The sequence below is a fragment of the Stenella coeruleoalba genome (genome assembly GCF_951394435.1).
Source record: "Stenella coeruleoalba genome assembly, chromosome: 9".
NCBI classification, from domain to species: domain Eukaryota; kingdom Metazoa; phylum Chordata; class Mammalia; order Artiodactyla; family Delphinidae; genus Stenella; species Stenella coeruleoalba.
The window spans coordinates 90,540,982-90,555,612 of NC_137155.1; the positions used below are offsets into that span (position 1 = coordinate 90,540,982).

The 14,631-nt window shown below is 40.6% G+C and overlaps 1 protein-coding gene across 1 annotated transcript in view; it reads right to left on the minus strand.

The window, feature by feature from the left end:
• KIAA1549 overlaps positions 1–14,631 on the minus strand; it is a 148,594-nt gene that overhangs the window by 19,698 nt on the left and 114,265 nt on the right. The window contains exons 17-18 of the mRNA XM_079931328.1: positions 12,059–12,376; positions 1,537–1,583 (exon numbers count right to left, since the gene is read on the minus strand). Of these exons, the coding sequence (XP_079787454.1) occupies positions 1,537–1,583; positions 12,059–12,376 (365 nt within the window). The remainder of the gene's footprint in view (positions 1–1,536; positions 1,584–12,058; positions 12,377–14,631) is intronic.

Genomic DNA, 14,631 nt, shown 5'->3' on the forward strand with positions numbered 1-14,631 from the left:
CTATCTTGCTACTTAGCCATCTTGCTAAAGTCGCTTACTTCTAACAATTCATGTGTTGACATTTTAGTTTTTTCTGCTACAAAATTATATCATCTGTGAATAATAACAGTATTATTTCTCTCTTTGAATTCCTTACTCCTTTTGTTTCTTTTTCTTGCCTTATTACACTGGCCAGGACCCCACAGGGCAATGCCGAATGGAAGTGATGCAAGCCGGCCTCTTTGTCTCGCTCTTGCTCTCAAGAGGAAAGCTTTTAACATTTCACCATTAAGCAATATTTGCCAAGATACCTTATTATCAGATTACTATCAGTCTGCTCCTATCCTGTGTTTGCTAAGATTTTTACCATGTATGGATGTTGAACTTTATCAAACGTTGTATCTATTGAAATGAGAACATTTTTCTCCTTTATTCACCGCAAAGTGGAGAATTACAATGATTTTTAAAAATTTTAAACTACTCTTGCAATGCTGGAAAAAAATCCAATTTGATTATGATATGATAGATATCCTATTGATTATATTGCTGGATATACTTGCTAATGTATAGTTTCAAATTTTTGGCATCTATGGTCAGGAGTGAAACCGGCCCTTAATGTTTCCTTTCTTACAATGTCCTTGTCCTTCTTGTCTTTGGTATCAAAGTTATGCTGGTCTCATAAAATGAGTTGAGGAGTGTTTTCTCTTTTTTCTGTTCTTTAGAAGAGTTTGTATGACATTGGTATCTTTTACTCCTTCAGTGTTTGGTAGAATTCACTGTTGAAGCCACCTGGCCCTGAAGTTTCCTTTGTGGGAAGAATTTTAATAAGGACTTTAATCTCAATAGTTATAGGACTATTCAGGTTTTCTCTTTCTAGGAATTTTTCAAAGAACTAACTTTCAGCTTTGTTGGTCTTCTCTAGTATGGTATTTGTTTTCTACTTCATTAATTTCTATTCTTATTTTTATTATTTCCTTCCTTCTACTTCCTGAGGTTTATTAGGTCTTTTTTTTTTAACATTGAGACAGACACTTAGATTATTGATTTTCAGCTATTTTTCTTTTCAAATATATTTTGATTCTTTCAAGGCATCAAAGTGCCCCACTAACATGGCTTTACATGTACCACACAACTTTCGACACAGTGTGTTTTTAAGACTCCAAGTCTCATGAGTCCGTCAAAAGTTTTGCTCAGCTTCTCAGTCACCTCCTCTGGAATCAGCAGGTATCCACAGGAGAAAGGCAGGGCTCATCTCTCTGGATTTGCTAGATCTTGGCCCCATACTGCTTCACTGCCCTGTCAGCCACCTGGTTTTTTGTTTTTATTTTTAAATCTTGTCTAGCTTTTCCAGTTATCATCAGCAAATTATCTAGTCTGTCACTACTGGAAGCAGGACTTAAATTCCAACATTTTTCCCCCCTCTTCTGGTTAGATCAAGATAACACACAACTCAAGAGTTTTTCATCTGCTCACATTAGCTAAAAGAAACAAATCTGCAAAAGTTAAGAAACAGCATATGTGAGAAAGTCCTGATACATTTTCTCCTAAAAACCTTACCTTGGTAATGGGCCTGATGGGGGAGCCATTCCATAGTCTTCATATCTCTGGAAGAAATTCAAAAGAAGATGAAGATTAACATTCAATACTTATTATAAAGTGACAACAGCAAACTTACAAATTTAGATTTGCAGGATCAACTTCCAAGAGAATTATTTTCTCATAAAAAGTTAGCATGCTATCAGGGCATTCTGCCATCAAGTAATGCTAGAAGTTTCAGTTTGGGGAACTGGGCTAATAAACACACAACTAGTTTCTAGACCTTTCTTTCTTTTGTGAAAATATTAATAACAGACAGGGTTTCTGCACCTGCTCTTCTCTGTAGGCTTATCCTCTACAAACCTGTATCTTCTGCTAAAAAGGTGGTCCTTAAATGGCCACATTTAGTACAAATGACTCTATCAACATGGGCCACAATGGTCACCAGATCTAGTGGGTGCCCAACAGCAATTCAAATACACTCAAGAAACTAAACAATGCAAATGCTGTACCATGTTGTAGAATGCTATAAAAAGAGAAAGTATATAAAGAGAACCGTAAGTTAGACCCTAAAGGGTGAAGTGAACACCTTCAGTTTCTGACAGTTTTCTAGTACCAAGGAGGCCCAGCCAATACTCCCTGCCCTTAAATTCCATAAGGTGTCCATGTATCCTTCAATCAACTCTTTTTACTTGAACTAACTTGCACTAACCAAGTGCTCTTTCACTGAAGCAAGAGGGCACCAGAATTTATTTATTTTTTTTGGCTGCGTTGGGTCTTCGTTGTTGTGCGCAGGCTTTCTCTAGTTGCGGCGAGCAGGGGCTACTCTTCGTTGCAGTGCTCGGACTTCTCACTGCGGTGGCTTCTCTTGCTGCAGAGCATAGGCTCTAGGCATGCAGGCTTCAGTAGTTGTAGCACACGGGCTCAGTAGTCGTGGCATGTGGGCCCTAGGGCACACGGGCTTCAGCAGTTGTGGCATGTGGGCTCAGTAGCTGTGGCTCTTGGGCTCTAGAGCATAGGCTCAGTATGTGGCACCTGGGCTTCGTTGTTCCGTGGCATGTGGGATCTTCCCCAACCAGGGATCGTACCCGTGTCCCCTGCATCGGCAGGCAGATTCTTAACCACTGTGCCACCAAGGAAGTCTCCCAGATTTAAAGAAACCTAGACCTATGTTGCATTCCTCATGAAATCAACATATCTTAACCCTCGCATACGCGGGACTCGGATTTTAACACTTCTTTTCAACAACTATGAATCATTATTTTGGAATCAGGTATTTTAGCAGGACAGTAACTCTGGACAGCATCCATCCAACTCCAGTCAGTTTAAACCAATAGGTTGTCCAGGATCAGGAGCTCCAAGTTAAGTCAGTAAGTCAGTCTTGCTTCTGGACCTGCTCTAATATTAGATCTTTATTTTTGTAAGCTGCCATTTACTGAATTATTATTTTGTTATGCACTGTATGAACACTAACTCAGGCCCACAGCAACACAAAGAAGTGCTCACTATCTCTGTTTACAGATGAAACCAACATACAAGGAAGTTAAACAATTTCCTCCTAATTTATCTTTCTGAAATGCTTTTAACCACTGGGCTGCACCACCCATAATTCCTAAAACCAGACTTTCCCTCCTGAATAAATCGCTACTTTGCGGGGTTTGGTGCAGGGGTGGGGGGAGTAGGAGCTTTGGAGTCAGACACACTGACCAAACTACTCCACTTCTCTTGGTATATTTCCTTAGGCCAAGAAGTACAGAACAATCTCTGTACCTCACAGAGTTCTGAAGGGATTATTAGACATGAAACTGCTCAAATTACTTCACTTCTGACCCTCACTGCTTCCCCTCCCTTGGCAAAGGGACAAAGATTAGAACCCTGTAGAGTTCCTCAACTGAGGTAAAAAAGCCAAAGGGGATTATGGAAGAAGAAAGAAATAGGATGAAAAGAAGTGTCAATTCCTTTTGCAAATAATTAAACAGAAATCTGAGACTGGATAAAGATTATTTACAGTGGCCCTTGTGCTTTCAGCACAGTTTGGACTTTTTAAACATAGTCACATGCAAAATAAAACCAAAAACAAGGATCAAGTCTTAACAGTTTACCTATCAGGATTTCAAAAGATCTAATAAGTGATAAACTAAAAGAAAATCAATGCAAAGTAGCTATCTACTCTTTAACTGTTTTATTACTGTAGTGCTAGGCATTTCCAATCTATTATAGTCAGAAAAAGGATACTAGGGCTTCCCTGGTGGCGCAGTGGTTGAGAGTCCACCTGCCGATGCAGGGGACACGGGTTCGTGCCCCGGTCCGGGAGGATCCCACATGCCGCGGAGCGGCTGGGCCCGTGAGCCATGGCCGCTGAGCCTGCGCGTCCGGAGCCTGTGCTCCGCAACGGGAGAGGCCACAACAGTGAGAGGCCCATGTACCGCAAAAAAAAGGATACTATTTTTCTAGAGACTACATGCCCCCAGTGAAAAGGTTGTAAAAAAAATCGCAGACAGACGGCAGGCATTTCCTTTAAGTGGGTCACACGTGTAAAAAAGTTTGGAGGACAAAAGAGAACTTTAAGGTTTCAATCAGCTAGGCGAATAAAAATCCCTTTTTAATGCATCCTTTCTTTCTATACAGTATAAAACAAGTCAAGAGAGCAAGAAAGGCAAGTGGTGAGTGGAGTCTGGAGGGGCCTGAGGTAAAGCAAGCAGACGGTAAGGTCTGCTCGTAAAATATCTTAGCTCAGGTGTTCACACCTGCTACTTAGAGGACAACTCCACGGAGGTTAACTTTACTCAGGAAAGCAGAAATACCACCTATTAAGTGGCCTGACTCACCAACGTATAACTAACATCTTTACGCTGGCAAGAAAAGAATTAAAAATGTCATCAGATGGTAAATAAAGGTTCATGGGGTAACTGAAGGCACCCTGAAATCCACATTCCTGTGGTTTTTCACCACAGTCAGCAGGAGCAAATAAACGGTGATCAGGTTCCTCCTGCCAACAAACAGTAACTTTACAACCAATTTATAAACACAGTGAAGTTACATTAGAGATGCCCAAATACAACCAATGATTCTGATTTTCCACTAGATTAAGTTGCTACCACTCCCATCAAAATATGAAGGGTAACATCAAAAGTTCACATCCAAACCACTCGATAAGAGTATTTATAAAAATCTTGCCATGGGTCTGCGTTGTTGGTTAAGATGGAGGCGTAAGGCATTATCACGGAATCGTTAATCTGCAACACGCATGAACAATGAGGAAAGAATAAAAATAGTAATACAGATCTGTCAAAAATTACTGCTGCACTTGATCAGCAGAAACCAAGCAAGTAAATAAGTGAGTAAAATATGCCCTAAACCGAGGAAAGCAGTGGCCAAGGGGGGAAAGAAAGATCCTGGCAGCACAGTGTGGCCCCTAACTTAATAAGAATAGCCATTCCTCTTTCTAACTTCAAAGATGTGGTAATAAAACAACACAATGGGAGACCACAGAACTATGGAAATAATGTGAGGACCAAAATAATGCCAGTATGACTTTAAGAAATCAACTAATGGGGAAAAGAACAGATACGGTTTCAAAGCAAATCAATGCCACAGAGAAAAGGCCCACGATAACCATAATTGAAGGCAGAGAAAAAAGAACAAAGTAGCTAAAGCAACTAGAGATAAATGATAGATACAGAAAAGAGACCAAGATGAGCCAACATAAAAATAATTGGTACCTTCAACTCCGATAAATAGAACAGAGTAAGACAATTATTTCAGAAATAAAAGAAAAGAAAGTTTCCCTGAAGTGAATGAAAGAACTGAATCCAAAGATAAAATGGACGTTGGTTATTAAGGGCGGAAAATGATTCCGAAAAAGTGGTTGAATGCCAAGAACTATTTACGCTTCCTAGAGGCTATGACATATACATCTTCTATCAGAAAGGGAGAGATTAAGATGGCCACAAATTTCTGCGCTGAACAATTCAAGGAGCAAAGAGAAGCAACACGGAGATGCCAGCAGCAAACAAGTTCAGGTCGGGAAGTGAGATGAGAGCTCTCCTTTTGGAAAAACGCGACTAAGCAAAAAGGCTCCTGGAAGGTCTCCCTCTTCACTCCAAGTCCTCCTGTCACCCACAGGATGCATCTACGGTGTTAGCCTCTCAGCTTCTCAGGCTGCTCAACACCAATAAACAGCATTTCACTTGTCAGCCACCACCCTGACATCCTACTTTCAAGACCACAGGCAGGGAGACGACTAGGAAACCTTCCAATAATCTTGGTGAGAGATGATGATGGCTCCGACCAGTGTAACGCAGTGGGTAGATTTGAGAGGAAGAATCTACAAAGCTCCAGCATGTTCACTTGCCCACTACTTTCCCTTTCAGTGTATCGTCTATCATCGCTTCAAATGCACCCTCTGATCTGCACAACATCTCTTCCCAGTTGTCCTTTCATCACACATGCCTGATAAAGCCCCAGCTCCAGATCACTCCAACTGCCTGTTTTCTCCTTGTCTACACCTGGGTATCTGAATGCTGATAAACAAAACTACAGGACTTTAATCTGTGCCACTATAACTTCACGATCGTCAGTCTGAACAGCGGCCTCAATGCTAAGTAATTACGCCATCCCTAATCTGTTTTCTCTCATTCTCCACGGTAAGTATTTCAAATTTCTACTCTCCCTCAACCCTCTTGCCTTGCCTTGCCACACTTGTCTCATTCTCAACATATGACTCTGCTTTCTCTACTGTGAGAATAGAAACCATGAGATGGGTGGTCCTGCAATGTACTGCCACCCAACTACAAACCGGATTGTACTTGCACCCAATTCTTTCTCCCTCCCATTAAACTGGAAGAAATATATCCCTTCATTTCTGAAGATAATTCCTCCACCAGTACTCTGGATCCCCTTTCCTGTATCAGCAAGCTCTCCTCCTACACTGACTCAGTGCCATCAGCAATTAAACATGCTGAAGCCATGTTGATTCTTCCTCTCTTGCACTGTGACAAACCACTCTCCAGTGTAAAATGAGAGCAATCTTTCCAAAAGGCACACCTAATGATGTCTCTAGCCTGCTCAAAGCCCTTCAGGATCCAGGCACTGCCCTCAGGATGAGGTCTAGGCTCCTAACCTCTCCGCTTCTTCCTTTCCCTCTCCTCCCTCACATCTCACCACTTTTACTTCCCACTTCCCATTAGTTCCCCAGAACTAATTTCAAGGGTTGACTGCATCCCTGCTATCAATTACTGAAAGAGGAGTGTTGAAATCTCTGACCAGAATTGTAGATTTGTTTATACATGCATGCAGTTCTGTCAGTTTTTGCTTCACGTATTTTGAAGCTCTATTACTAGGCACATAAACATTTAAGATTTTTATGACTTTTTTGTTTTGTGTAAAAAGATCCATTTATTCTAAAATTCTTTTTATTTACACTTTTTTAAAAAACATCTTTATTGGAGTATAATTACTTTACAATGTTGTGTTAGTTTCTGCTGTATAACAAAGTGAATCAGCTATATGTACACATATATCCCCATATCCCCTCCCTCGTGCGTCTCCCTCCCACCCTCCCTATCCCACCCCTCTAGGTGGTCACAAAGCACCGAGCTGATCTCCGTATGCTATGCGGCTGCTTCCCACTAGCTATCACTTTTACATTTAGTAGTGTATATATGTCAAAGTTACTCTCTTACTTCGTCCCAGCTTACGCTTCCCCCTCCCCATGTCCTCAAGTTCATTCTCTATGTCTGCATCTTTATTCCTGTCCTGCCCCTAGGTTCATCATAACCTTTTTTTTTTAAGATTTTATATATATATATATATATATGTGTGTGTGTGTGTGTGTGTGTTAGCATACAGTATTTGGTTTTCTCTTTCTGACTTACTTCACTCTGTACGACAGACTCTAGGTCCAGCCACCTCACTACAAATAACTCAATTTTGTTTCTTTTTATGGCTGAGTAATATTCCATTGTATATATGTGCCACATCTTCTTTATCCATTCATCTGTCGATGGACACTTAGGTTGCTTCCATGTCCTGGCTATTGTAAACAGAGCTGCAATGAACACTGTGGTACATGTCTCTTTTTGAATTATGGTTTTCTCAGCGTATATGCCCAGTAGTGGGATTGCTAGGTCATATGGTAGTTCTCTTTTTAGTTTTTAAGGAACTTCCATACTGTTCTCCATAGTGACTGTATCAATTTACATTCCCACCAACAGTGCAAAAAGGTTCCCTTTTCTCCACACCCTCTCCAGCATTTACTGTTTGTAGATTTTTTTGATGATGGCCATTCTGACTGCTGTGAGGTGATACCTCATTGTAGTTTTGATTTGCATTTCTCTAATGATTAGCGATGTTGAGCATTCTTTCATGTGTTTGTTGGCAATCTGTATATCTTCTTTGGAGAAATGTCTATTTAGGTCTTCCACCCATTTTTGGATTGGGTTGTTTGTTTTTTTGATATTGAGCTGCATGAGCTGCTTGTATATTTTGGAGATTAATCCTTTGTCAGTTGCAAATATTTTCTCCCATTCTGAGGGTTGTGTCTTCGAAGATTTTTATGACTTCTTGATGAACTGGCCACTTTATTACTATGAAATAATCCTCTTTATCCTTGTTAATATTCTTTACCATGAGAACTGTTTTGGCTAATATCAGTATAGCCACTCCAGAGTTTGTGATGAGCGTTAGCAATGGTATATCCTTCCTCATACTTTTAACCTACTCGTGCCTTTATATTTAACGTGGGTGTCTTGTAAGCAGCGGATAAGTGGATCTTGCTTTTTATCCAATCTGACAATCTCTGCCCTTTAATGGGGATATTAAACTGTTCATATTTAATACGATTACCGACAGGTCTGGATTTAAATCTACCATCTTGGTACCTGCTTTCTATTTGTCCCATCTGTTCCTTGTTCCCCTTTTCCTCTTTTCCCACCTTCTTTTGGACTACCTTTTTATTATTTCATTTTTACTCCTTTGTTGGCTTATTAGCTACAATTATTTTTTTTTTAGTGGTTGCTTTAGGGTATATGTTATATATTTTTCACCTATCACAGTCTACCTTCAAGTGCTATTATTCCACTTTGCGCATGGTGTAAGAACATTAAAACAGTCCCCTTCTACTTCTCCCCATCTGGTCTGGGTGCTATAGTTTTCAGACATTTTACTTCCACCCCACAATACTTTGCTACTACTTTGCTTTAAACAGTCAATTACCTTTTTAAAAGATTTAAATAATGAAGAAAAAAGTTTCCTACGATTACCCACATATTTACATTTCTAGTGCTTTTCATTCATTTATGAAGGTCCAGATCTTTATCTGGTATCATTTTACTTCTGCCTAAAGGACTTTCTGTAACATTGCTTGTAAAGCAGGTCTGCCAGTGATGCATTCTTTCAGCTTTTGTGTGTCTGAAAAAGGTTTTATTTCACCTTAGTTTTAAAAGAGGTCTTCACTGGATATAGAATTCTAGGTTGACAGTTTTTTCTTTCAGTTCTTTAAATATTTGTTCCACTGTTTTCTGGACAATGAGAATTCTGCTGTCATCCTTACTTTTGTTCCACTGTATGTTATCTGCCCTTTTTCTCTGGATAATTTAAAGATCTTTATCGCTTATTTTAAGCAACTTCATCGTATTTTTGGTGTCGTTTTCCTCATATTTCTTGTGCATATGGTTCATCAAATTTGGGGATCTGCAGATTTACAGTTTCAATCCAATTCAGAAAAAATTATTCCTTTATTTTTTTCTGACACCCTCTCTGCTCCTTCAAGAACTCCAATTACATGTATATTAGTCTACTTAAAGTTGTCCCACAGCTCACTAATGAGCTATTCATCTTTTAGTCTAATACTTACTCTCTTTGTTTCATGTTGTATAGTCTTTATTACTGTGCATTCAGGCTTACTAATCTTTTCTTCTGCAAATCTAATCTGCCATTTATCCCATCCAGTACATATTTTTCATCTCAGACATTATAGTTTTCATTTCAAAATTTGATTTGTATCCTTTAATATTTTCAATGCTTCTAATTGATATGTTCACTCTTTCCTCTAGTTTCTTGAACATACAGAACTCCATTATAATTCTTTTAATATCTCTGTCTACTAATGCTACCATCTATGCCATTTTCTTGCTTCTCTGCTGGTCTGGTTAGTTTGATTGGATGCCAGATTTTGAGTATTAAGTTGACCTTGCTGGATACTGTATAGTTCTGGTTTTCTTTATAAATATCCTTGAGCTTTGTTCAGGTTCAGGTCTTACTTTTTTCTGTGTTAGGTAGAATGAGAGCAGCTCTGAGTGCTCTAATCGAGGCTCCATGAATTATGAGGTCTTTCACACTGGTACAAAAGAAACTGTATTAGTCATCTCAGGCTGCCCTAACAAAATATCACAGATTGGGTGGCTTAAACAACAGAAATTTACTTTTTCACAGTTCTGGAGGCTGGAAAATCCACAATCAAGTTTCCAGCAGGGTTCAGTTGTTGGTGAGAGTTCTCTTCCTGGTTTGTGGACAGCTGCCTTCTTGTGTTCTCATATGGTGGAGAGAGAGCTCTGGCGTCTCCTTCTCTTCTTCTAAGGGCATCAGTTCTATCAGATCAAGGTTCCAACCTTATAACCTCATTTAACCTTAATTTCCTCCTTCAGGACTCTATCTCCAATATATTCGCATGGGGGTTTAGGCTTCAACATACAAACTTGGGGGAAATACAATTCAGTCCACAGCAGGAACATATTCCCACGCTTATGTGAGCTCTGAGGATTGTTCCCGCTAATCTTTTGGGAGTAGTTCTGTACTTAAAACTGGTCAGTACTCAAGTGAAGATTCCATGCAGCTCTCTGGAATTATCTCTCTGTGCATCTCTCTGCTTTCCTGCACTGTCTATTGTGAACTCTAGCTGCCTTTTCCTCCCCAGACTCTCAACTCTGTTTTCTCAACTCAGGGAGACCACTGAGCTCTGCCTGGGGTCTTCCACCCTGCACCGTAGCTAGAAACTCTCTCAAGACTAGAAACTCTCTCAAGACAGTTGGGGTGACTGTAGGGTTCTACTCATCTCTAACGTCCAACGTTGTGAAAACCCATATATTTTTGTTCAGTTACTTTAGTTGTTTCTGGAGAGAAGGTAAATCTAGATCCTTTCCTCCGTCTTGTCCAGAAGAGGGAGTCTGTACCAGACACTTTCACTTCTGTGTCTCTGATAGCTTCCCCACTACCTGAAATATTCTTCTTTAATTGATAACCACTAATGACCCTCAGACTTCCACTTAGATTTCGTTTTGTCTATAAAATCCTTCCCAAGCACTTTCAGTCAAGGGCTCCCCCCACATACTTTCCTCTTGCCATGACACCTGCCACACCGTGCTGTACTAAGCTACTGCTTCAACTGTCCACATACCCGCACTGGGACGTAAGAGCTGGAGTAGTGCATCACGCACCTCTGTTTCCCGAGCACCCAGAACATGGCAGGTGCTCCATAAATATATTTGAATGAATAAACAAATGAGAGAAGCTTAAACAGACAGCAGCTATAGGCAAATTCATTTTATCACCGAGTTTTGTTCAGTATCATCCATTTCCTTAAAGATTATAAACTACCAGTTACAATTATATACCAACTGTAATTATGAAGTAGTTTAATAGTTATTGTTGAAACTATCTATATTTTTATATTTAAAACAACAATGACTAGATTGAATATTTTTCCCCTGCATGGTAGCCGTTATCTATACCTCAGGCCCACCATGTCTTGAAGGAAACAATCTATTGAGAAGAGCATACTTTCAAAATTCATACCAATTTCAGAGATGAAAATTCTTTTAACATATGTTTATTACCACCCAATTTAACCTTAATATGATTAACAAAATTAGAGGAACCCTGTATAAACACTCCTTGAAGAAGAAATTTAAATTGTAACCTATTAACATCTTTCCAGAGTCAAATGTTTCAGTCTGATCGTTTAATCTGAAATTAGCAAAAAATAATATTTAATGCTACATCCTTGAGTTCTACTTCTTCTCCGTGACTTGAGAAGGTACATTTGAAAGGTCTGACTGAATATGAAAAAAATAAAGGATCACAAAGACAGATGAAACACTGAAATGTCAACTCCCAAGATGGAAATCTGGTATTTGAAAAGAACTGCTTGGCTACTTGTGGACTAGCTGCCTACACCCAGACCCTCACCTCACCTCTTCAGTCCCAGGTGGCCTACACAAAGAAACTTAATGATTCTAGTACATTCTTAACTGTACCTCTTATGGAGACATCAATGAGAATATATTTTGACACATACTCCACCTATTATTTCATGATAACAAAGGGAGCTCAGGAAGATACCTCCACAAAACACCTGAGTTGCACAAAAGAATGCTTTCAACACTGAGTATTAACCTAGAAGATAATAAAAACTAAGACTCATCATCCAAGCTTTAATTCCAATCAAATCCAACAAGAGTATTGCAGGGATCCTGAAAACGAGGCAGTCAGGCAACAAAGCTCCGACATCTTGCCCATAAGAGAATTCTAGAAGGTCCACACTTACACTGCATGGGTTGTTGGCCGTCTGAGCTGGGCTGTAGAAGGACCCCCACTGGGTGGCTCGTCTCTCTTCCCGGGAAGGGGTGCTGTTCACAGGCAGGCCGGCTGGGACCCCAGGGCCTGCAGCTGCAGTGTTAGGGGGCTGGCTGCTGGGGGCCACGAGGGCAAAAGCGTCATCCAGGAGGGAGTGCATGGTCTGCCGCGCCTCCTCGATGGATGGCTGGGGCGGGATATACTGGGAGGCCGGGAAGGGCAGGCCTGGATACCTCCCCAGCTCAGCTGAAGACGGCGTCTGCACATCTGCTGGGAGGTCGGGATCAGACTACAGTGGGGGAAACAGCAAAGTGAAGAATCAGACACGAGCTTCTGTGGAGACCCAAAAACAAAACTCTAGGACTAAAAAAGAATTTAACAATTTTCACTGACATTGAGGAATGGGTTTACCATAAGAATTTTTCAAATCACAGCTGAGGAATGTGCATTACCTTTCATGGAGGCAAAAAGTTTGAATCAGAAGAAATAAAAAAGTAAAATTATTCCACAGTCATTTGTCCAGCAAAACTCAATCAACTCCCTGAAATGTATCTCAGTACCTGGAAGTGCACATGTTTTCCTGAAAGCCCCTAGCAAACAAAAATCATGTGTCAGAGTCTATATATTAAAATACCTAGTTGACTTTCCCTAGATACAGAAACCCAAAACTAAAGCAGTCTATTGACTATTAAAAATAGGAAGAATACACCTATTGTTGTATAGGTGTATTCGCCCTAAACACCCGCAGAAGAGTTCAAAGGCACCACGATATTACAACTACGTGTGTATAAACCATTTTAATACCTATTACGACAACTCTTTACAAACAGTAAATAGTGTCAATTATTTGTTCAGAAACTAACTTCTTTTAAATGGTGGTATCCCTGGATAACATGAGTCAACAAGAAAAGTTTAAATTATATTCTATACCCACTGTCAAAGAGGCAGGGACATTAAGTAACAATTAAGATTTTTAAAAAATCTTATTTCCTGATACTACCTTCTGAGCCAAGTGTTGTCATAATATATACTCGGTAAACTGTAAGAAACAAAACAAGGAACCAATGGAAGAAGAGGCCTTCCTGGTCTCAGTGGCCCCAGAAGCCCAAACATCACAATGACTACAACTGACACACTGAAAAGAGAAGAGGTTCTGCTCGAGGGGCTGGTGACCCCTCGTTGGATCACTCTACATGAGGCCCAAAGGAAGGCATTCCCATATCGCTTTGGATCAGTGAGTCTCTTACAAAGAAAATCTCTCTTGCAGAGACACGTCCTTCCTCTTAGCCAACTGCCTAAAATGCTTCGTAATGACTATGGTCTGTCCAGCAATGATCCGTTATTATTCACACCAGTGTCAAACACTTAACAGCAGCAGCTGCTTAACTCCAAACAGAAAGAAAACCAGATAACGTACTGGCAAACCCACCAACAGCTCACAGACCTGTTTTGCTTAGGCCACACCAGTCTTTAAAAAATAGATGGGCAATATTTTAAAAATCTGAAAATTTCCTACTAAAACTCAAAGAGTTCTGGATTCTCTTGGCAGACCTGGAAGCCCTGGCATCACTGGGCCCTCACCCTCGACAGAAACAAGTGCCATTAGGTAGAGACTGCCCCCCTGAGATGGGCAGGTGCTCTGCCCTTCACAACAGCGAGTGGACGGTCTCACTCCAAGGTACAATACACACTTAGTCCTGTGAGACTGTTTCTCCGAAACACAATATCCCAGTAAAGTTCTACTAAATGACTTAGTCATCAAGGTAAAGATTCGGGGCCCCAAAGGTCTCTGGTTTATGACGTAGCATTGGCAAGACTCTGTGTTCCTCTCCTTACAAGGTGCAAAAAACGGCCCACACTCATGCCCTTCTTCTGTTCTTGGTTTTCTCGAGAAGCAGATGGAGAAGAATGTAGTCAGTAGAAAGCCCCCAACCTAACACTTCATGGAGAAGAGGATAAGCATGTCTGTAAAAACATCCTACTGGTAAGTAAGAGGGTCTCTCCGAAGCCAGAAGCGATGTTCCTGATGGCGGTTCCAGGAGCTGACTGGGTAACCGCACTGCAGGGAAGACAGCAGTGTGGCCACAGCCTAAACCGAGATTCCAAGGTGGGGGACAAACCCTACATACACTTGAAGAGAGTCCTTAAGAGCTATAGCCACTGCCAGTCTCACCCTCAGTAGTCATAACTCTAAAGAAGGTTTAACTTTGACAGCAAGAGAGACATGTTGTGAAGGTGTGAAGTGAGGTCCCCTTGGAGTCTCACTGATCCCATGAATCCTGCCAAGAAGGCAAAGAACTACAGAGCCATGATGTCAGAGCTTCCTGTTCTCTGGTCTTCTTGCTGCCTCCACACTTCGCAGGCTAGACTATTAGCAACCTGCAGGCCAAGAAGAGGTCTTGTTCATTTTCCTATGTCCCAACATCCAACACAGTGTTTCACATGTAGATGGTACTTAATAAGAAATGAATAACTGTGATCTTCAGAAGTTGAGATTTACCCAGGATCCCTGAGTTGGAATTTGAATTCCATTCTCTTGAATCC